Source organism: Phyllobates terribilis, unplaced genomic scaffold (genome assembly GCF_046119375.1).
Source record: "Phyllobates terribilis strain yellow unplaced genomic scaffold, ASM4611937v1 Scaffold_9__5_contigs__length_417890890, whole genome shotgun sequence".
Lineage (NCBI taxonomy): Eukaryota > Metazoa > Chordata > Amphibia > Anura > Dendrobatidae > Phyllobates > Phyllobates terribilis.
Window position 1 is genome coordinate 330546340 of NW_027362769.1, and position 23424 is coordinate 330569763.

Sequence of the window (23424 nt, forward strand, 5' to 3'; positions counted from 1 at the left end):
CATCTGCTACCTGTCTGTCTGCCTACCCGGAGGCTCCGCCGTCACATGCTGTGACCACCCGTTCATCCAGAGACTCTCGCCTGCTCACCTGGGAGCTCTCGTCTATCTTCAGCCGCCACAGGTCGTACCAACCCTATACCTAGAGACTGCCCCGGTCACTTGCCGTGACCTCCAGCCCCGTTCACTCAGAGACTGTCCCGTTCACTCAGAGACTGTCCAGGTCACCTCCTGTGACTGCCTGCCTGGTCGCCACCCGCTCCCTTACAAGGACCGCCCCCTTGTATTGTAGCCCAGAGGTTCCGCCTCCCAGACCCGTTACAGGTGAGTTGTCTCAAGACCTTCATAACCTTATTGTTGCAAAGCATACTGATAGCATTGATTACAGAAAAAATTCTAAACTACTGAAGATTCCTGTGAGCCCTGTTGGGGCCATATTTCGGAAGTGGAAAAAACATAATTTCACCAAAAAACGCCCACGACCAGGTGCTCCCCGCAAGATTTGAGACAGAGGAGTGAAAAGAATTATCAGAAGAGTTGTCCAAGAGCCAAAGACCACCTGTGGAGAGCTACAGAAAGACCAGGAATCACAAGGTACAATTGTTTCAAAGAAAACAATAAGTAATGCACTCAGCCTCCACAGCCTGTATGCACTCTCACCAAGCAAGACTCCATTGCTGAACAAAAAGCATGTTCAAGCATGTTTAAAGTTTGCTCAACCACATTTAGACAAGCCTGTGAAATACTGGTAGAATATAGTCTGGTCAAATGAGACCAAAATTGAACTCTTTGGATGCCATAATACCCACTATGTTTGGAGGCCAAAAGGCACTGCATATCACCCCAAAAACACTAAATCAACAGTGAAGTTTGGAGGTAGGAACATCATGGTGGGGGCTGTTTTTAAGCATACGGTACTGGTAAACTACATACCGTATTTTTCGGACTATAAGACGCACCGGACCATAAGACGCACCCCAAATTTTGGGGTGGAAAATAAAAAATATTTTTTTTCTATCAAATGAGGGTTCGTCTTATAGTCTTAATAGGTACAGTATCTTACCTGGGAGGCAGTGGAGAGAGGGCCACAGAAGACAAAATCCTTCAGGAATCCGGTGCTCCAGAAGCAGGGAGATGCGGTGGAGCAAGATTGCAGGGCCCGCAGTTCCCTCCCTCAGAAACCTGGTGGCTGCAGCAGAAGAAATGGCTGGAGACCGGTGCCAGGCTGGGGGCCTGACTGCATGGCTGGGGGCATTGGGCCTGGCTGGGGGCCGGTGTGTGGTGATCGGGGCCTGCCTGAGGGCCGGGACCGGGAACTGGCTGCGTGCCGCCGAGGCCTGCCTGGGGAGCGGGGTGCGGCGGCAGCAGCAAAGAAGGAAGAGGTGATATGCTGCGGGTATCTGGCTGGGGGCCGGTGCGGGCAGTGTCTGGCTGCAGGTCAGGGCCGGTGAGCGACGCAGGTTTCCGGTGTGCGCGCCCATCTTCCTGAAGCTGTGATCTACAGGAAAATGGCCGCCTGACCTACAAGTCAGCGCAGGTGCAGGGAACATTTATATAGCACCTGTTACTTTAAAGCAGTGTTCCCCAACTCTGGTCCTCAAGAGCCACGAACAGGTCATGTTTTCAGGATTTCCTTACATTGGCACAGGTTATAATTCCATCACATGGACAGGCAAGATTTTAATCACCTGTACAATACTAAGGAAAGCCTGAAAACTTGACCTGTTGGTGGCTCTTGAGGATCGGAGTTGGGTAACACTGCCTTAAAGGGTTCTTAGTCATAAACGATAATGGCCATATCAAGCCATAATCTGTGGTCTGGTACCATCGTCCGTGACATCTTCTGAATCTAGCTGACTAATCAAGTGTATGGTCACATGAATGGGACAATACTACATTACCACCCACACAGAACAGTGGTGTACAGAGCAATGATGGGGAAATGGTGGTCAGAGGATATCCTCCACCCCTTCAAACATCTAATTGCCAGGGAGTGCCATGAGGATTGTTCATCAGTTTTAAAGACCACAAATATCCCTTAAGGCTATTTTCTGGAGTATAATCATTGTGTTGACAGTTACTTGACAGGGTCAATATTTTAACATTTTACTTTTTTTCACAAAAACATTTTAATTCCAAAGTCTTTTTAATTTTTTATTTGAAAGGAAAAAATACTGTATATATTAAAGGCGAGGAGAAAAAAGATATTCGTAAAACATACAATTCACGTTGAGATTACAAGATAACAGTAGAGGTGATGGTGTACCCAACATTAAAATCCGTGAGCACATTTCAGGGCAGTGACTAGATCACCGTGATCCTAAACCCTGATTTCACACAGCGTGGGATTGTAGATCTTGATCCATGGAGACCAGACTCTTGAATCCTTACGGGTAGTCATTAAAAAACCTCAGGAATTAGTCATCCAAAAATGTTACGATTGTGTCCATTTGACCAGGAGTGGTCAGGTTGGTTCTCCATACAGGTGGACTCGGGAGTCTTGAAGAAGAGTATATTTTCAATACTAGTAATGGTAAGTTTGGCTTGTGGTACCCGGTCTTTAGGCTTTTCCCCATTCTTTATCTCTCAGCTCATTTCTCCGGATCTTCCCGCTGACTGTTTTTGGCAATTGTTCAACAAATTCAATCTATGAATAATAGAAGAATAATTCAGGACAAGTTCCAGGAGCTTCTTGTGTGACGGTTCTGGTGTCAGAAGTTACCTACCTTTCTTGGGTACTTGTACGGGGCGGTCACCTTCTTCACATGTTCTTGTAGTTCTTTAGTCAGTGTCTCCTGGTCGTGTACAGTGTATGGAGGGGACAAGACAACAAAAGCTTTCACCACCTGCACATAAATGTATTTATTAGGTGTAAGACACAATGATGTAGATTTAGGATACAATTTATCTATCCATCCATCTATATATGTCAAAAAAACTGACCAGCACATCCCAAATGTGAACAGGTGCAAGCTGCAGAAACTGCATAAGATATATAAAAAGAAAGCGCAGCAGCACTCCATTATGGCCAAGATACATAAAGACAACAAAACCATTTAATTTAAACTGTGTTATTACTCAATAAGCTTTACTTACAAAAAATGGTGCGCTGCAAGGTGACCCCCCATCTGATGGGTACTACTCTGTCTACATGCCTCTCTTGGGCTACAAGCCTACAACTCTGGACAGAACATGTCACTTCTGGGCTAAAACTGTTTTTTTGACATATTACTATAGGAGGTGGGAACTGCCTCCTGTTTGTACTTGCACTCCCTCCATTTAACCAGCAGGTGATGTATATTCTATTCTACCAGCCCATATAAATTGTAGGTGTTTTAGCCCAGAGAGAGGCATGTAGGCAGAGTAGTACCCATCAGATGGGAGGTCACCTTGCAGCGGTTGATGGGCACACATGAATTGGCCAATTTATGCGCTAAGAACCTCCATTTTTTGTAAGTAAAGCTTATTGAGTAATAACACAGTTTAAATGAAATGGTTTTATTGTCTTTATGTATCTTGGCCATAATGGAGTGCTGCTGCGCTTTCTTTTTATACATCCATCTATATATTTTATTATTTTTTGTTGTTGTTGTTGTTTTGTTATTTTTTTTTACTTTATTTGGTGGTCCTCTCAGGGGACCTGAACCTAAACTTCATCTGATTGCTTATGCTATTTACTGCCCTGGCTAACTTGGTAACTCATTAGTGACCAGTAATTACATAGACATCTAAATGGTTAATAGCAGCCGTCTCAGCGCAACCTCCATCGACCATGTGTGGAGGGCGCAGAAAAATAACAAAGTTATGTCTCTTGGGAGGAGTGGAGAAAAAAAAAACATGAAATCACAAAAATTGGCGGATACAGAAAGGAGTTAAAAGCTAGCAATGGAAGGTATGCTCAGAAAAAAAGAAATGAGCGCCTTTACTTTTTTGCCGGACTTGAGAAACTTTACAAAAACACTAGGCAGGCATTCTGACATGGATTTCTAAAGTAAGCACAACAGCCCCATCAGGTCTAAGAGATCTATTTAATAATGTATGCGGGTCTGCATTGTGAAATATTCTCTTTTAAAGCACCACTCCAGCATTTTTGTTTATTGCAGCGCTGGAATGGTGCTACTAATCTATGTTCCTTGTATCATACTTAACAGAAGAAGACGGCAGCTGGTATCGGCGCCGCTCCGGTCGGTCTTCTGCAGGTTGTGACCTGCTGGAATCCTGAAGTGGTGCTTTAAGAATTCTGGAAGGTGTACCGACATTAGTGAGGAAGTAGCTAATTACCAACTGATTGGTTTACAGGAGAAATCTGTATAACTGACAGACAAAATTGTTGCGTAAAAAGTAGGGCAAGTTATGGGATATTTAAAGGGGGTGTCCATTTTATCTTTATTTTAAGAAACGTGTTGGGGACATGAATTTTGTGGCTCCTAGCATATAGGAAGACTGACCACTTCCGCAGGACATCTTGTACACTAGATTTAACAAATCGATGGACGCTTTCAGTGGTGGAAAGGGCCCCTGTCCAAGAACAGTATATGAGCCCTTTACAGTCCAACAGTTCTGCCTATGACAAAAGCTAGAGGTAGAAGTGCATCTCTTGGGTCCTTGTTCAGCCTCTCAGGTTGCACCGATGATATGTTCACCACTCAACGGTTTTATTAACAAAGCTTACAAGGCAATTTCTTTGAAAAAATTTAAAAAAAAGTTTGGGAATATTTTTGAAAAATTACAAACTTTCTGGTTCCAACTTTCAAATAAAATGTTACTATACACCAGTGGCAAGAACAGTGGTATACTGGTTTTCCATTTCTTAAAAAATTGACCTATGCTCAAGCCATCAATATCAGATCAATGAGTGTCCAACTCTCAGGACCCATGACGATCAGCTCCTGTGAAGGCTGTGTCCCTTTCATAGTTTTAATTGTTCTGCATAATGTTCGTTTAGCAATACGGACAATATAATTAAGACATAATTAAAAGTAAGTAAATTTTACTGAATACAAACATATGAAAATGTATGATAAAGTTCCAAAATACAAACCCACACAGAGAAAATGGTGGGTGAGTCCGTGTAGGAACCCCAATGATATAAAATTTCACAGTTATAGGGTGATACACATAAACATATATGTGAAGAGTATCAAGTAAGGTATATACTGTATAAGTGGTCAACCAACTATGACCATATACAATGGACATAGAATAGTAAAATGTGATACAGCCTACAGGTACATATAGGAAATTTATCAGAATATATTATAAAGATTTGTAAACATACTCACCCACCAAACACCCAACGCGCGTTTCACAGTTGCTTCATCCGGGATTTTTCCCTGACGAAGCAACTGTGAAAAGTGCGTGGGGTCGTTCCTTTCTGACTGTTCTTTAAGACTTGACAACATAAATACTCCGTTCTAGATTACAAATCTTATTGCATTCCATATACTGTAAATTAAATATTATAGTGTTGTAGACAGGAGTTCGCAGACCGTTACCTCTCCTCTGATCGGGTCCGGACTGCTGACCACTGCAGATTCCACGACAGCCGGGTGCTCTATTAATGCGCTTTCTATTTCAAATGGTCCGATGCGATATCTAAACATATAAAAAGAAAGCATTACACTGTTTAAAGTGACTCTTTAGAACTCCCCATAATAAGCTTCCCCATTGACACATGACTTCCTGGTGTCATTAACATGTGCTTATATGCAACAGCCAATCAGAAGCAGCAGAGTGGCATTAGGGAGTAGCCTAAGTGAATGATGATGCAGGGGGTGTGTCTTAGACTACCTCACCCTCCTATAGGCACTGTAGTCACAGATCACAGCTCTGCCTTGAGATGAGCTAAAAATCTGCCAAGCAGATGAATTGGAAGGTGCAGGATACCTGCTGCTAGTGCACACAACCTTCTGAACCCCTCCTGAAGAAGCAGCTTCATGTGAAACGTGTGTCAAGGGGTACTGGATGAGACACTGCTATGGTGGGTCCACATGATGGGTTTGTGATATTTTTTTGTGCCGGATCTTGAGTGAGTTATGAAGGCAACTATATGATATATATATACACACACTATATGTATTAGCACTAAGCGCTTTATCTCTCAGTAGTTTTATAGGTACTGGTCTCACAATGGTCATTTTCTGGGCTATGAATTACGGATGTATATCATTATGTATATAGTTGGATTGCACAGCACTAAGCACTTTGTTCTCCTTACTCCCGGTATTTAGTATTATAAATATAGATACTGGTGTAATACACCCTAGGCACCATATGCCTTCTGTTACGTCATGAACCCCACCACCATGGATGATGTCTGGATTTCTTCTGTGGTAAATTGATTTCCCCATATGACTCGCACACTGATGCTGATTGTAAACACTTGTATGTGTTAGATCTAATATTACCAATGGGAATCATTACCACAGGAGTGATACTGTTATCGGATACTTGATATAGTCCACGGATGTCAAACTCGAACACACAGAGGGCCAAAATGAAAAATTTGGACAAAGTCGCAGGCCAACCAGTATACAGTATAATGGGCCCCACAAAGTCCTACATACAGCAAAATGGGCCCCTCATAGTCGTCCAAACAGTATAATGACCCCACATAGTCTTCCATACAGTATAATGGGCCCCACAAAGTCCTACATACAGCAAAATGGGCCCCTCATAGTCGTCCAAACAGTATAATGGCCCCACATAGTCTTCCATACAGTATAATGGGCCCCACAAAGTCCTACATACAGCAAAATGGGCCCCTCATAGTCGTCCAAACAGTATAATGACCCCACATAGTCTTCCATACAGTATAATGGGCCCCACAAAGTCCTACATACAGCAAAATGGGCCCCTCATAGTCGTCCAAACAGTATAATGGCCCCACATAGTCTTCCATACAGTAAAATGTGCTCCACATAGTCCTCCATACAGAATAATGACCTCACATAGGCGTGGTGGCTCTGGTGTCGCGGGCCAAATATAATCACCCTGCAGGCCAGATTTGTCCCACGGGCCAGAGTTCGACACGTATAATATAGTCATATGGAAGATGTATAATTTTTGAATATTTTCTGACATTGTATACACCATTGAATATGAATATGTGCATGAATATATAACTTATCTGGATTGATTTCCATGGAGCGTTCATCTTCATCCAGTTTACTGTTCTTTTATTGTCTGTCATAAACCCCGCTTATTTGTTTTTTAATTAATATATTTTGTGTGTTTATATATGAATAAAAATCATTGTTTTTTCATCAAATTTGTTTGGAGGTCTTTCTCTTTTTGGATTATAATGCACACAACCTGACAGATATCTGATGACGTGTTCTCAGCGACCAGGTGCCAGATTACTATATAAGACTAGTCTTGCTCATCCAGCCAGGCTGATATCTATAGACATGACTTCATCGGCCCCGTTCACCGCTCTTTTTAGAATAGGACAGGCACACAACACCTGAAGCTCGCGCACATGCCCCACCAGATATCTGTAGATCTGATGTCACTGGCCCTGCTCATCTCCCCATGTAGAAGCGAGCTAAGCTGATTTTACCTTTAAGGTGACACCTATATGCTCGACCTCTATTGTACTTTAACAGGTCCCTGATTTTAATAATAGCATGGTGTTGCTTCTAGAAAAGAATACAGAGCTCAGAGAGGCACAATACACTGTACATGGAGTGTCCCTGGCTGTAATTTGGACCCATAGGGGGTTTGTGGGCTGCTGCACAAAGTCCATGCTTATCTCTAATGGTCCTGACTAGCTGTTACGATACTGGTGCAGAACGGCTGGAAACCAGTGGCCTAAGGAGCACGAGCAGGAACAGCAATCAGTTATAGATGTACTTTGATATAACAAAGGAGTTGTAGGGAACAATCCATAGATGAATGAGAACAGTCTGGGAAAGAATGTTCAGGAGCTGAGACTGGAACTAAGCTAACAGCTAGACATAATACTCAAGCAATGAGTGATAAATCCATGTGGCTTTAAGAAGGTCCAAACAGAAAACAAGATGGATTCCAAGGTTCAGAATCTGCAATCTTAGTAAAGGGCAACTGCAGAACACAACAGCAGCCTCCAGTGGTAAGGAGTGGGATTGCAGTATAATTATAAGGGTGAACAATAGCAGCCACTAGTTGTCAAAGTGTAGAAAGACAACAGGAATTCTGACATTAGCATTCATTACTATGAAACTAATATGTAAATTGAGGATAAACTGTAAATTATTTAGCTGGTAAACCTAATTTCTAGTGACCACATTGTCATCTACAGTCAGGTACAGTTATGGCAGCTATGTATGGTCACCACTTATGCTTTTCTAGGTGCTTACATCTATTACTCCCTTGGCTGGATCGCAAATGTTGTATACCCTGCCAAGAAAGCTTACCAGTATCCTTTATATTACATAGAATATTGCACCATCCTAAGGCCTGTGATTTGGTGACCGGTATGAAACCTCATTGTGACAGTAATGAAGGCCTACATGGCCCCATTGGAATAATATTTCTGATATGGATCCCAAGTATGGTTGGTCGTCAGAATGGGGCCTTACAGTGGACCAGGATAATATGCTACAACAATATGCTAAGAGACATATTATTAATTTTAAGACGGATGTACCTGGACTCATTTTTATTGCTACATGATCTGTGGGCAAACAGCTAAAAAACATATGGTGCATTCAACGCCATAAACGCAACTTCCTACTCTTCGCACTTTAGAAATGCCACCAACAGTCCAACAGCTTTACTAAGTATAAAGCCAAAAAAATGGCACAAAATCTTTGCCTGCCCATAGCGGGCATAGATTTAATTTTCTATCTTTAAAGGGAATATATCAGTAGGATCAACCCTCATAAGCCGTCTATATGGGCATGTAGGTCATTGTAAGGTGAATAAAATGACACCTTGATATCCGCTCTCAGATTTCTTATTCCAAAGAAATCCACATTTTTGTTAAATATATAAATGAGCTGTTAAGATCTATGGGCTGAACATAGATCTCCCTGAGAATCCAGAGCTTTTTATAAATGAAAGGAGGCATTACCAGTGTGAGACATGTAGATCAGGAGAACAGACTGTCAGTCATTACATGTCTCACATTCGTAATGCCTCCTTTCATTTATAATAAGTTCTGGAGGCAGATTCTCGGGGAGATCTATGTCGGGACCATAGATCTTAACAGCTCATTTACATATTAAGAAAAACATGGATTTCTCTGGAATAAGACAATGGATCGCAGGTATCCAGGTATCATTTTATTCAGCTTCCTATGACCTACATGACCATATATACAGCTTAAGAAGGTTGATCCTACTGACAGATTCCCGGGAAGACAAGCATTTACCTACAGAGCAGCAATCAATTTTTACAAAAAATAAAGGCAAAGCTTTGATGGTAAGCAGCAATGACAATTTATCTGGTAGAATGATTCAATCAATTGTTTGTAAAAAAAAAAAAAAAAAAGTATATTTACCCTGAAGACAATATAACGTCATCTGATCTTCCAACAAACCAGAAATAGCCATCTTCATCCTTAATGCCTCTGTCTCCTGTAAGGTAAAAATCTCCTCTTCGGGTTGAGGCAGTTTTCTCTGGGTCGCCCTATTGCCAATGGATATTATACATCATCTGTAAAGGCTAAATCATTGCATTATATATTGGATTGTGTTCTGTAAATGCAGATTGGAGCAGGCCCCAGAAGCTAAGCCCACATTTAGTAATCTTTTTAAGAAATGTCTAATGAAAAAAAATCACTGTGAACGTCCCTAATACAGTATGTCGACCTTTGCAGCCAATTGGTTTGCACTGCTCCAATGCAATGAAAAATAAAGCAAAAAAAAATTCTATTAAAAATGTCCTATTGATTACAGCTTCTATGTAGACATATGTGTCGTCATGGTAACAGACTACAAGCCAAACCTGTAGTCTGATCCTGCAGTCGCTACAAAAAAATGCAGCAAAACACACTATATGCAAATATTTAATATATGTATTTTGTCTATTATTTCTTGCTAGCCTATGATTGTATGTTATGTGTAAAGAACAGACTGCAGAATCAGACTACAAAGGCTTTGTCGTCTGTTACAATGGAGAAGCATAGGCCTGCAATGGATCTGAAGATACCAATGACTATTTGCAATGTTGCTTCATCTTTCATATAAGATGGATTAGGACAATAAATAAAATGGTTAAGAAGTCAAATATAGACATGTTCTGTTAGTAAGCTTACCGTGTATTGAGAAAAAAGATAGAAAGGTTGTTGAGGTGCGATACGGATTCCAATATCCCCTTCCTGATCTGGAGGTAATACGTTGCCATCAGCGTCAACTATCTGGGATGGTAACATAATATATAAATATATATATATATTATTATATTTAAATCTAAGTGACAGGACAAGTTGTTTCACATCCATTCCAGCTGCTCTCTATTTAAACTCCTGAGAGTCAGTTTCCTGGGCCAGTTATACTTTTATGAGGGCACTGTTCGTGGCAGCCTGGCAGCTGTTAATAGGGTTTCCATCGACAGGAATATAACAAGCCACTCCATCTACCAGATCTAAGAAGTTTCTCTGGCCTTCGCCCTTTAACAAGGATATGGACTTGCACAAGGGCCCATGGGTTGGGGCTATAGATTCAGCTGCTAGCCAGTGGAGCAAGCTGGCAGCAAGAAGGTCGATTGCAGGAAGGCAAAATTTTTAAGCAGAAGAATCGTCAAAAAATGGGCCAACTTCAGAACAAAGTAAATACACAAAACGGGGCTAAATAGACTGCAGATAACCAGAATAGTATTCACTATAACTGGCAATGGAAACTCTCAGGAGTTTAAATAGAGAGTATCCTGGTACAGGACTTACAACACGGAGAAACACTAACTAACCAGGAATTAGTCCCCAACCTTCAAGGCTGGGAGGAACCACAAGACCCAGGAGTAAACCAGGGCTAGGGCATGGTCACCCTGCATTGCCCGCCAACCAAAGCAGACACGGGGACAGGCACCCTAGATACATAAATACCTGGACGTCGTAGGCTGGAGACGCCTTTCCCATAGAGCCTGGTTTTATCTTCATTCCTTTAAATGTTCCACACATCAGGACCTAGATAGTAACGTCTGTGCTTAGCTGCGTACAATTCAATTGCTCTGATATTTAAAACTAAACAGGACCATATTCACACTTGTACATGTTGGATCGTGAGCTGGGGTTATAGTTCAATGATGTAAGTGCCCCATAAAGAGATACGTTTCGATATGTAAAACTATAAAGGCTTGAAATAAGTCTGATGGTCCAAAGCCAACAGAACCAGACTACTGTAGTACCATCTTTAAATCTTTTTAAGCATAACACTAATATCATAGAAAATGTACTTAGCTGCCACTAATAAAGTTTTCTCCAGTAACAACTTACAGTCTCCGTTTGACCATAGCCTTCATAAATGTCAAGCCCCGTGTTCGCTTTCCACTGCTCCATCACTTGAGGGTTCATGGGTTCCCCAGCGCTCACACAATGCTTTAGACTATTGAATTTGTAGCTTTATGAATAGACCAAAAATACATAAATCCATTATAATCAGCGCTGTAATAAGGAACCCAACCTTAAAATACAACCATAGGAACATTCATTACATGTGTATGTGAGGACAGGGCTGCAAACTCCATTCCGCCGATTTTATATTAGAACATTGAATTTCCAATTTACCCCAATGGTTATTATTAAAATTGCTCGTTTCACCAATTATTTGATTAAGTAGGTCTCTAGGGCTGAGGAATAACCAAATACAACGGCAGGTATTGATGCCATTGAGGGGCTGTGGTCAAGAGGTAACGATGCTACGGCCCAGTGAGAGAACCTGCTGTATAGTGATGGCGCCTCTAGGAAGTCAACCAAATTTTTCCAACGCTATGCAGACCTATTATTAGATTTCAAATAATAAAATGTTAACAAATTCTCAAGTATATTAGGTATATAGTCTCTCGAAAGAGGCTTCCAATACTTGGTGTGGACCTATTGGGCTGCTACAGACTTGGCCTTGGGCTAAAACAAGGAAGCAAAGTCTAAGAGAATGCGAGTTCTTCACCTTAGAACTTCCACAAGGAGCTTTGGACTTTCCCACAAGGAATCCCCAGGTTGCAGCCCCCTGATCAGTCACTGTTAGCATTGGCTGATATAAGGATGGGCTGCAGTCACCAGTTTGTCATGGCAAGAAAACGGAGAGGTACCATCGTCAGATGGGTTGTTGTCAAAGAAAGAGGCAGACAATAAGTAGAACACCTTAGTTCAGTAGAACATTGAGCAATGGGAGAAGAGACCTCCTAAGAAGACATTGGTGAAAGAACATAGGTTGAATGTGTAGACTCCTTAAGAAAGCAAAACTCAGCACTCTTACATGTAGAGCATCAGCAGGAGACCCAGCAACAGGACAGCAATGTCCCGAACAGAAGAGCTTCAGCTAGTAGGAGCAGGACATGATAAGTGGGACATTAAGCAGGGGATGGGGGGGACCATGACAATTCCAAACCAGAGCTTCAGAGAAAGTATACCGATATTTTATTCAGTAGTATATATGTACGTACCTTGCAAGGTTGCATAAAACCAGCATACGATAGGCGGTTGGAGGAGCACAGAAAGCAGTAACAGGGTAGTTGGCCAATGTCTGCATGAATAAAGAAGGCTTCTCTTTTACGGCAATTCAGGTAATTAACTACACACTATTTAGTTTAGAGTTCGATGACTTTTATACAAATATATTATTTCTGTTCACACATAAGATTAATCTACTTAAAAAGTGAAGTAACTTTTTACAAGGACTGCGTTACAGCTGGGAATAATCAAGTTTTACAGTCCGTGTTATAGTCCGGATCTCACAGATCTCAATCCAACATGACCTCAAGACAGCGAACGTGCTGCCTAGGAGTTGGGGTAGCACAGAGATGCAAATATCAGGCTTAGCTAAGTTACTAGAGGGAGGAAACGCCTGAAGAAGTTCTTTTTGCAAAAGATTTGGTTCAGATAAAGCGAGAGTGAAGATGTTAGAAACAGTCGACAGCCAGGCACACTGGTGTTTTGGAGTAATGCGGGGGTGATGTTATGGGTAGAGGAGCATAATTGTGAAGATGGACTGACGGCCAAATCTGGTGAGAGTTTTTCCAATGGGGTCATTGTAGAGAATAGAGAGGAGAGGAACACTGGAAAAAAGGGGAAGAGAAGAACTATATTAAGCAAATGAGACCCTGAACGAGAGGCCAGCTAGAGAGAAAGCAGTATCCTTAAAGGGGCGTACTCTTCTTTATTCAGTGATGCATTGATCCCAGCTTCCTGTTTGCCAGGGTGGGTGTGCTCCTGATGATTGACAGTCCAGGCCGGTGGCATAGCTGAGCCGCTATCCCAAACTGTGCGCTCTCTGTTGCTGTAAGCAGAGGAAGCTTTGCCTCTGCAAGATTGGAAGAGCGCAGGGGCACTAAAGCTGGCCGGATCCTGAGCAGCACATGCAAGCACACGCTCATTGCCTAGGAAACCGGCCACCGAGAAGGTGGTCTCTAACCTTGGCAATGAGCTTTTCTTGGAATTAAAAATCCCCATGTTCTTGAAAATTTAGAGGATTTTTAAAAAGAGGTAATTTGGAAAGTTTCTTGTTTTTACAATTTTATCCATTTAATAAGATGAGACAACCCTTTTAAGGCCATAGTGAGGAGGATTAAATACAGTTACTGCATCCACGGTCTTTTGAGCAGGTTAGAAAATCCTCCAGGATTTTGGAGGTGGCTCATCTCTTAAAAACAAAAGAATCAGCAGTCCGAAATGAAATCGTAAATGCCGGTTCCTTATCTGCTCCACCATCATCTTTGGGGAGAGTCAGGGGCCTCCATATATATTAGACTTTCAGCCGAACCCTTCGATATTGGCAGGTCTGGCCGACGTTAGTCTGATGTGTATTGACCCCTGGACGAAGCATTTCAGTGCGAAACGCGCGTCGGGTATGGTGAGTCCCCGGAGCAGCTACAGAGGTATAATGAGATTTACAGCTCTTATGTTTGCAGCTACTCTATATCCTAAACACGGATGATTGTAAGATGGCTGACATGGACACATGATCTGTTAGATTCACTATTATTTGGTCATTCTATTAATAATTAAAATGTTTGTATATGCATTATGAAATATTACTTACCACAAGGCGATTGATTAATTATATCTGGATGCATTGCTTGACCTAGATGTTAATTATTTCCCAAATGTGTATCTTTATAAGGTATTAACATATATGTGTACCCTTTGATCATGATAGTTACGGTGATAGACCCCTAGCTAACAAAGACTATTTCACTCATTATCCGGGTGTACCCACCTTGTGCCTTATTTGTGGCTTGTCTCTTTTTTTAATGTTGTTGCTATTTCTTTTTTATTTTTTTATCAATAAAAATTATTTTTTAATATGGACTTGGCCCATGTGTAAACCTTGTTCTCGGTGATGCTGATGTGTATGGGGGCCTAAGGAGGCAGTAAAAAGTGTGAGATGAGAATGGTGTTGTAGGCTTGTTTGGCAAGGTGAAGGGCTGAGTTGTAAGTTTAGGGCACATCTGTAGACATACTTGACTTTCTCTATAGACTTTCAGCATATGAGAAAGAAAATGAGTTTGAGAATTGTACCCAGGTTGTACCATTAGTTTTGGCACCTAGGGGAACTGCTTCAACAGGAGCACTATCAGTACCCTTCTCCAAACACTAACATTTTTACAGAAGTTCGGGTGATTTGTGATATTTTTCCTCCATCTCTATAATAAGGACTTGCAATGTTAACTTACTTCAAGCATTACAGTTGGGTCAAATCGGGGCATGTAGTGAGCAAACACACACGAGCCCTGGATCCAAGGAGCAAAAACGCTGCTCCACGCAGACTTTGCCCAACCCGTGTCTGATGTATTCCAAAACACGTCGGAAGGAATTAAATCCATCCAATACCTGTATGGACGAAATATGTACAAAACTATTATGCAAATTATTTTTATATTTTTGCATATTTTTCAGGGACGTCAGAGCTCAGCAGCACACATACACTGGATAGCGATATAACATTGTTTATGGAGCCAGGGTTGCAAATCATTAATAGGCAGAAAAAAAAACACAGAACCTTACAAGAGCAGATCAGAAAAAAAACAAAGCATTTTTACCGAGATCACCTTGGTCCTACCAAGCTTAGTTGGCCCTGGCATCTGCCCGGGAGTGCCTGAGGTTGACCCTTCTTAGGACATTGCAGTTGAGGACAATTTATTGCCTTTGCAATTAATTAAAAGCGGTTTTACAGGCCACTTTCCTTCATTATTTTCCAGGCACAGCTTCATCCATGTTGTAGTGGCTGTGCCAGGTATTGCAGCTCGGTTCAGTTCATTTGAATGGGACAGGGCTGCAGTACCAGGCATAGCCACTAGAAAATGTATTTGGGATTCAGTCCCTCACCGATTGAATAGAATAAGTCATCAACTTATTGTCCCAGAAGACCCCTACAATTTCTTGCATACTTACTTACTTTCCGTTTACCGTCAGTCCTAGCCCGTAGCTGGAGTGACTGTGTTCTGTCATTTTTGGAGAACCTGTTGTCCCACTAGTGAAGTAAATGGTCATTGGATCTGTACTCCTTGTCCTCACACACATGTGCTTGTCATTGGCCGCCCTTAAATAAATGGAAATAGAGTTTTATTACTTGATCCTTGGTGATTGTATCATTACATGCCAATAGGATGGGACCTACGTATAGAGATCTTGAAAATTCAGCCACCCTTCTCTCCTTCCGGCCATGGTCATTTTGGTTTTTAGCAATGGAGCTTGGGATGAGATGGTGTCTACAGTTGGGGCCAGTTCTTGGCTTGTGATAATGCACTTTGCATCTGATGTTTGTAGCCTGTGCAGAATATCCTTTGCTGTAAGTTGTGTTGTCCCAGGGATTAAAACTAAGCCTATGAAGTAATGGAAACCTTAGATGAAACTTGTTACTTGTTAATGGTTTTATATTTTATCTTTGTTTAAGTCTCCTCATATTGGCATGCCAGACCTGGCATGTCACTCTACACAAGGAGAAACCTTAGATAGACAGACAGACAGATACATAGCTTTCCCCTTCAGACCGTCTTGCTGCTCTCCTAGGTCATGGATGCTCCATATTTCCCTGTAGGTGACACATTTAACTTACACCATCTTAAAAAGCAAGTTGCGCCAAATATCTCCGTCTTCCTCCAATACACAACTACCCGGGGTTCTATAAAGGACTGTACCCCATTAGTCAGGGTCTTTGCAGTAAGATTTGCTTCCAGCTATCACCAATGGAAGTCTACTCATCAGCTTTTTTCTGTTATCAACCCAACTTGTTTTATGACTACGTTTACCTGTCGGCTGCCCGCCCAGACCTTCTTTCTGTTCACCAGTGGGACTGAAGTCTGCTTACTCTGACCATCTGCCTATCCATCCAATATTTCTGTCTGTTGCCTCGTTAGTGTGTTTTGGAAAATCCTGTTGTTGGAGGTATCAACACTGGCTTCTCTGGGGTAGTGACCAGGGAATTCACTGTTGCAAAGTCCACACTTTCTTTTCGACCTTGAGGGCGAAGAATGGACAATCCTTTAGTCTTCACTTCCTGGTTTAGCCCTACGTCGATATACATATTGTACAAGTCAACTTTTCAAGACCTCCATCTGGTAGATAAATTGACTGTAGCCACATCCCTTTTTTTGAAGCGATGCCCCTTCAATACCCATTCCCCATGTCTTCACTTTTCATTCCCTATGAAAAAAATCTGGCAACATTGGGTTACTTGAGATTTCAGATGGTTTCACCTGGGCTCAAGAGAGTTGCCAAGTCTTCTCGGAGATCGGGACATCTCATCTTATTCTGAAAGCCTCTCAAGGAGAATTGCTAAGTATGCCATTAAGACTACTTACCTGTTCTAATGCAAGCAACGTTAAACAGCCACCACTCCGGCACCCGAGGAAGAATCACAATAACTCTATCGCCTGGATTTAAGTCACAAGCATCAGAGAGTAAATTGGCCACTTTCCTGGAGTGAAACCCCAACTCATCAAAGCTCCATTTCACCTCTTTTCCTTCACCATCTAGCCACCACAGAGCAGGATTGGGATTTCTACTGCCATCCTGGGAAAAGACCATCACTATTACTACTACATATCATTATTATATTACAAAGTCCTGTACCATATTCATCACTGTATGGCCTGCTGGGAGGAATCATAGACTATTACCTTATCAGCAGCTGTCCATTTGTCTAGGATGTCACTTGCGAAGTTGAAGTACTCTGGTTGATCCAGTTTGTAACTCGACCTAATAGCTTCATAATCGGAGAAATTCTGAGGAGCAGAAAACTTTTGGCTCTGGCTGATTAATCTGGAGCAGACCTTTGGGGTAACATGGCAGGTGAAGCCTTTGACTTTAATAAAAATTTTCATGGCAGACGCAGATCTGGTCCCTGTAGAAGAAGAATTAGATTTGGTAATAGACTGGATATGAGTGCGCTAAGAATATCTATGTGTACTGTTCATCCTTCTCTCACGACATATGCTCCAAGTCATACATGGATTAGGTATAAGTTGAATTACCCTTCATATCTGTTTTGTAAGTTGTAATCAAGACAATAAGTCATAATTTGTAATTTTTCTTCATTTTCAGACATTTATTCATGTTTTTCGCATATGGCAGACAGTCTGTACGACAAAACACAGAGCGCCATACGGTTCTGTAGTGTGGATTCCATATCGCCATACAATGCTCTGGCAGATGTCATGTGTGTGGAGCTTTTCTCCCACAGAATATATGCGCCAACTCTTCCAGAACATCTAAGAGGTTCCAAAAATAGGGAGACCTCCAGAACTCCTGGAAAAGCTTGCAAATCTCCTAAAACCCCTTGGAAACCTCCCCAAAACAAGAGTATCTGCAAGGTTTCCTGTGCCTGACACCAGATTTCATCATTAGACAGAGCCCCAGTGTCCAATCGTGCTTCGGAGGTGGTGTGGAGGGCAAAGGCTTCACCCGCTGAAAAATCTTCCCGTGCATGCCAAATTTGGTGACCTCTTGGAGAGCCTACCTAAATATTTGGTAAGTGTGCCATAGAAGCAATTTTGTTTTGGATTTGTACAGTCTGACTGGAAAAAAACAACGTATGTCTGGACACATTTGGAGTAATAATAATGAATACCTCATGCGCCAATTGATGCCCTTCTTACTCTGAACAAAACTAAACCCTAATACTGTGCTACACCAGAAATGGGTAATTCCAGGCCTGTATGACTTTAAAGCAACCTCCATCTTCTGTTTGCTTCCTATTCCCTCCTCCACTTGTCTCATATTCCCTCCTCTGCTCGTCTCCTACTCCCTCCTCCGCTCGCCTCCTACTCCCTACTCCGCTTGCCCCATACTCCCTCCTCTGCTCGCCTCCTACTCCCCTCCTACTCCCTCCTTTGTTCGCCTCCTACTCTCCTCCTACTCCCTGCTCCGCTTGCCTCCTACTCCCTCCTCGACTCGCCTCCTACTCCCTCCTCGACTTACCTCCTACTCCCTCCTCCACTCAAATTGGTGTCTGGTCCTGTGGTTTTCAAGATGGCTGCCACAATGCAAGGAGAGTGCAGTGATAAGTCTAAACCACACCTTTCCTGTGCAAAAGGGAAAGTAGGGGAGAATTGGTTTAGACTTACCACTGTACTCCCTATGTCCCTCCGGCAGCCATCTTGGAAGCAGGAGGAAAGCAATGGCAATCTGAGCACGGAAAGAAGTGGGAAGAAAATAGAGGGCACAAGACATGGGGAGGAACAAAGATGAAATGTTTAAGTCCCGGGGTGGAAGGTCGCTTTAATCCTGTTTTTTGATTTGTTAACATAAATGTGCAGTTTATTACTGTGTTTTTTACATCAGACTGTATGACTACCACCACGCCGATGGGTCTCCTCGCTAGTTGTGTTGAGAAATCAATCACACATCCAGAAGGTTCTGGGAGGCAGGAGTTTAGAAATACGTCATCGTTACGAATATTCAGGTTCTTGACTTAGGAACATATTAGTTCCACCACTGTCTCCGCCTCAAGCCCACCTTGAATAGCTCATGCGCGGGATTAGGCCTCATCCGTTTTTTGTCTCGGCGTTCAATGAATTTGCTGGGATTGTTTCCAAATAATGAGGACATTTTGCACATTTGATAAGTAACAGCCCAAGGATAGTCAGAGTACTCTAGTCCGTTCATGTCAGGTAGTTGCGGGTGCAGAAAGACCGGACAACTCCTGCTTAAAATTAAAACAACAATGTGAGCGCCACTGTTCCTGGAGGTGACGTGCCAGCTGCCGACAATCAGTAGCAGCTCGTCAGCTAAGTCTTTACTATTTCGTCAGAGCAGACAGAATATTGATGAACTGCAGCCTGCATGTGACACAACAAGCCATGTCACCATCGGGAATAGTGGCAATGACATCGCTGGAACGGCGCCGCTGCAGAAGTGGAGTATACACTGTTTTTATTTTACTTAGCGTCTTGTACTGGTTAAACTGGGGTTGTCCACTAGTGTCTAAAATAGAAACTCTTCGGGGCCAATTTATCAATTTGGTGTAGCGCACACCACTTACTGAATTCGGCACCCCTTCTAAGTGGTGTGCGCCTAGAAATACAGAGAGGAACTGATTCAAGCTGGCGAGAAAATGCTAAATTTTTGCAGAACAGGGAGTTGTGCAAAAAAATTGCGACTTTTCAAAGCTTTGACACCACTTTCCTGACATAAAAGCTTTAATGAATCTGCCCCTTTGGTTCTGATTCGTCATTATTTTTCCAGTTTTCAGGAGTAATTTGCTCCATTTTAGTGGCTTTAGTATTTGCACCTAATTCTCTATACATTTTACACCACTTCTTAAGTTGTCTTTATTTTTTAAGTCTTTTTCCTCAACAACTTTGCTTGTCCAGACATTTTAGACAAATTCATAAAATGTGCCTTTTACCAAATGTCTAATTTTTTTTGGGGGGAGCACCTCATTCCAGTCCCTGCCTAGAGTAAGGTTTCTGGAGGAGTTTTTAACTCAGCGCATTTTGTGACTTTTGGTGCTGAAAAGTCGCAAAAAAAGTTAAATCTAAAATTTTGAAGAATTTGATACAAAAAAAAAATTAGCAAATACCACAAGATAAAAAAAAGAAAAGTGACTTTAATAAATCTCAAATTATGAATCGGGCCCTTTGTTGCCAAGCAATCAGTACAGCTTTCAAGATTTAAACAATTATGGATATCCAAAACAGTTTTCCTTGTTGTCCCACACTTTCCTCTCATGATGTGGACCCACTTGTCCCTTCAGGAAGACAGAAGAAAAAAAAAGACAAAGGAAGGAGGGGTACTAGGGTGCTGTAGGGTGTCACGACGGCCAGAGGTCTGCTGACGACCCCCATATCTGTCATAATGGTAATCTTATGAAAACAAGTTTGTGACTGTCGCTTTTCGGAAACCGTGATTTTTCCTATATACAGCAGTACTGTGGTATTGCTATACATAGTACAAGCGATCAAACGATTCCAGGTTCAAGTCCCCACAAGAAAATACAGTAAAAAAATATATATTTAAAAAAAATAAAAACAAAATAAAAAACAACTTCTCCTGCAAAAAATTAAAACAAACACTCATACGTCTATATCACATGTGTCAAACTCTGGCCCGCAGGTGAAATCTGGCCCGCAGGGTGAGTATATTTGGCCTGTGACACCGGACGGGTCCCCCGAATATATTTGGCCCGCCCGGCATTGCACTTTCAACTATATCAACATCCTAGATCATGATACAGTTGAAAGCAATGGAGGAGGGAACATCAGCTGACGCTCCCTCTCCCATCATACCCCCTCTGCATCTGATGTCTCAGCACAGTGGGCAAAATGACGTAAGTACAACGTGCCCGCTGTGCCGAGATGTGCAGGAGACACCATGAAGAGACCGGAGCAGCGGGGGAATGGGCAGGGGTGCGTATTTTTTTTTTTTTTTTTAATGTGGGACATGTATTGAGCGCTATGTGGGTCCCATTATACTGTATGGAGGACTATGTGGGGCCCATTATTCTGTATGGAGGACTATGTGGGGCTATTATTCTGTATGGAGGACTATGTGGGGCCCATTATGCTGTATGGAGGACTATGTGGGGCCCATTATTCTGTATGGAGGACTATGTGGGGCTATTATTCTGTATGGAGGACTATGTGGAGCCCATTATGCTGTATGGAGGACTATGTGGGGCCCATTATGCTGCATGGAGGACTATGTGGGGCCCATTATGCTGCATGGAGGACTATGTGGGGCCCATTATGCTGTATGGAGGGAGGACTATGTGGGGCCCATTATGCTGTATGGAGGACTATGTGGGGCCCATTATACTGTATGGAGGACTATGTGGGGCCTATTATGCTGTATGGAGGACTATGTGGGGCCCATTATACAGTATGGAGGACTATGTGGGGCCCATTATACTGTATGGAGGACTATGTGGGGCCCATTATACTATATGGAACACTATGTGGGGCCATTATACTGTATGGAGGACTATGTGGGCCCATTATACTGTATGGAGCGCTATGTGGGCCCATTATATTGTATGGAGCACTTTTTGTGGCCATTATACTATATGTAGCAATATGTGGGGCTATTATACTGTATACAGCACTTTTTGTGACCATTATATGGAGGGCTGTGTGGGGATTACAGTTGGAGAATCATACTTTGATGCGGTCACCATTCTTTGTCAGGGGGATTAACGGAGAGGGGGTGCAGGAGGGTCATCATACTGTATGTGTGGAGGGTACTGTAGAGGAATTCACTGTTTGGGTATCATACTGTGTTTGGGGGCACTTGTTTGCATCATACTTTATTATCCTTTGTTATTACATATTTAAATTAGGCCATATGCTTTTTACTGCTCTTACATAACATATTATATTATTTCATTATTTTATTCTAAGATTTATCAATTAAAATGTACTTTGTTCGTGGGACCACCCCTTTAAGTTTGTTTCCAAATGAAAAAAATCATTGCTATATTTGATAATAAGGAGAAACTTCCTCAATTGTAGTCAATTTTTTAATAAATATCAAGGTTGACCTGTGAAGCTTTTCATTTTGACCCTCTGTGTATTTGAGTTTGACATCCCTGGTCTATATCAACAGAAAAATAGAAATGTTACGGCTCTTGGAAAAAAAAAAACTGAAGTGTATTCAAAACATCATTATTCCTCATTACACAATGAATAAGCTGCTGAACGTGCTAGCCCCTTAAGAGATCTTATAAGAAATCAATGAGTTTTTGACCAGCTTGCTAGGTGTAGACAGTCGCCTAGAATTGCTGGTCGGAGGATTCTTCCATGCAGGAAAGGCCCTTATCTACTTAGGATTATGTGGCGTTATGCTGTGTAGTATAGTGGTAGTAGTGCCCACCTATCACTGCTCAAATAGTCCCCCCCATACATTAGGGTCCTCCACCTTCAAAATTTGTAGAAAGGATGATCCCCCATATATTACTTGTACTCACAGTCTGTGGAATGAAAATCTGAAGACGTAAAGATATCGGCTCCCACTTCCCTTTTCTGACGGCATGTGAATGTTTGTGGAATGTCACAGAGCAGGAGGCCCGGAGGAGGCTGTGACTGGGTGGCCCATACTCTGGGAGGAAGGGTTAGTTACTATTAACTATTCTTATGCTGTAAAGTTAAATGAATAACCCGCGCTGTCATCACATTTTGTAAATCCTATATTAAAGAATAGTATTCTCAGCATTTCACTAATGTGTTCTAACCGGAAGAAAAGGTACCCGATGTTTGCTGGATTATCAAATATCCTAAATTATAAAACGGTAATTGGATCTCTTCTAACAGTAAAAAAAGCACAAAATAAAATACTAAGGCTCAATATGTCAATATAACTGGTAATTAACGACTTTCACCAATATGGATTTTTTTTTTTTAAAGTCCCATAATGCTTAAAATTAAATATATATCTATGTCATACTTCCTGCCGCTGCTCCCTAAGCACTGCCGGTCTTGGTCTTCCTCTTCAGACGAGCATGTGGCCGCTGCAGCCAATCACTGTCCGTAAGGAATGAATAACTTCGGCACTGCAGCAGTCGAAAAGGCAACTGCTATGGGAAGTGGTGCAGCATGAGGGCGCTATAGGGGCAGCTGCCAAAAGCACCAAAATCTATTGGGGGTAAAAATTTTGCCACCCCCGCTATCAAATGATCGGCGCCTTTTCTTGTTGGATTTGTTAGAAATAGACGACTACAGATGCTGCATTATCGGATCCATTGCCCATTGACTCCAATGTTAAAAAAAAAAACGGCAGAGATCAGTTTGTGAATAACGGACTAAAAAGTTACGTCAGAACAACTTTTTTCCTAACGGATTTCTGCTGGATCCGTT

The 23424-nt window shown here is 42.1% G+C and overlaps 1 protein-coding gene across 3 annotated transcripts in view; it reads right to left on the minus strand.

Moving 5' to 3' along the window:
- Positions 1-2194: 2194 nt before the first annotated feature.
- The window catches only part of LOC141162170 (acyl-coenzyme A synthetase ACSM3, mitochondrial-like), a 52659-nt gene continuing 31429 nt past the window's right edge, over positions 2195-23424 (minus strand). Inside the window, exons 1-14 of one of the 3 annotated variants that reach the window (XM_073647981.1) lie at positions 22539-22665; positions 17254-17477; positions 16936-17146; positions 15753-15957; positions 15531-15674; positions 14809-14965; positions 12580-12659; positions 11414-11537; positions 11024-11104; positions 10238-10339; positions 9482-9609; positions 5493-5592; positions 2724-2843; positions 2196-2644 (exon numbers count right to left, since the gene is read on the minus strand). In XM_073647981.1, coding sequence (XP_073504082.1) covers positions 2558-2644; positions 2724-2843; positions 5493-5592; positions 9482-9609; positions 10238-10339; positions 11024-11104; positions 11414-11537; positions 12580-12659; positions 14809-14965; positions 15531-15674; positions 15753-15957; positions 16936-17146; positions 17254-17457 — 1743 coding nt within the window. In that variant the 5' untranslated portion in view covers positions 17458-17477; positions 22539-22665 and the 3' untranslated portion in view covers positions 2196-2557. Of the gene's footprint in view, positions 2645-2723; positions 2844-5492; positions 5593-9481; positions 9646-10237; positions 10340-11023; positions 11105-11413; positions 11538-12579; positions 12660-14808; positions 14966-15530; positions 15675-15752; positions 15958-16935; positions 17147-17253; positions 17478-22538; positions 22666-23424 lie in introns of those variants that run through there. The other 2 variants (XM_073647982.1, XM_073647983.1) reach the window with 2 other exon arrangements.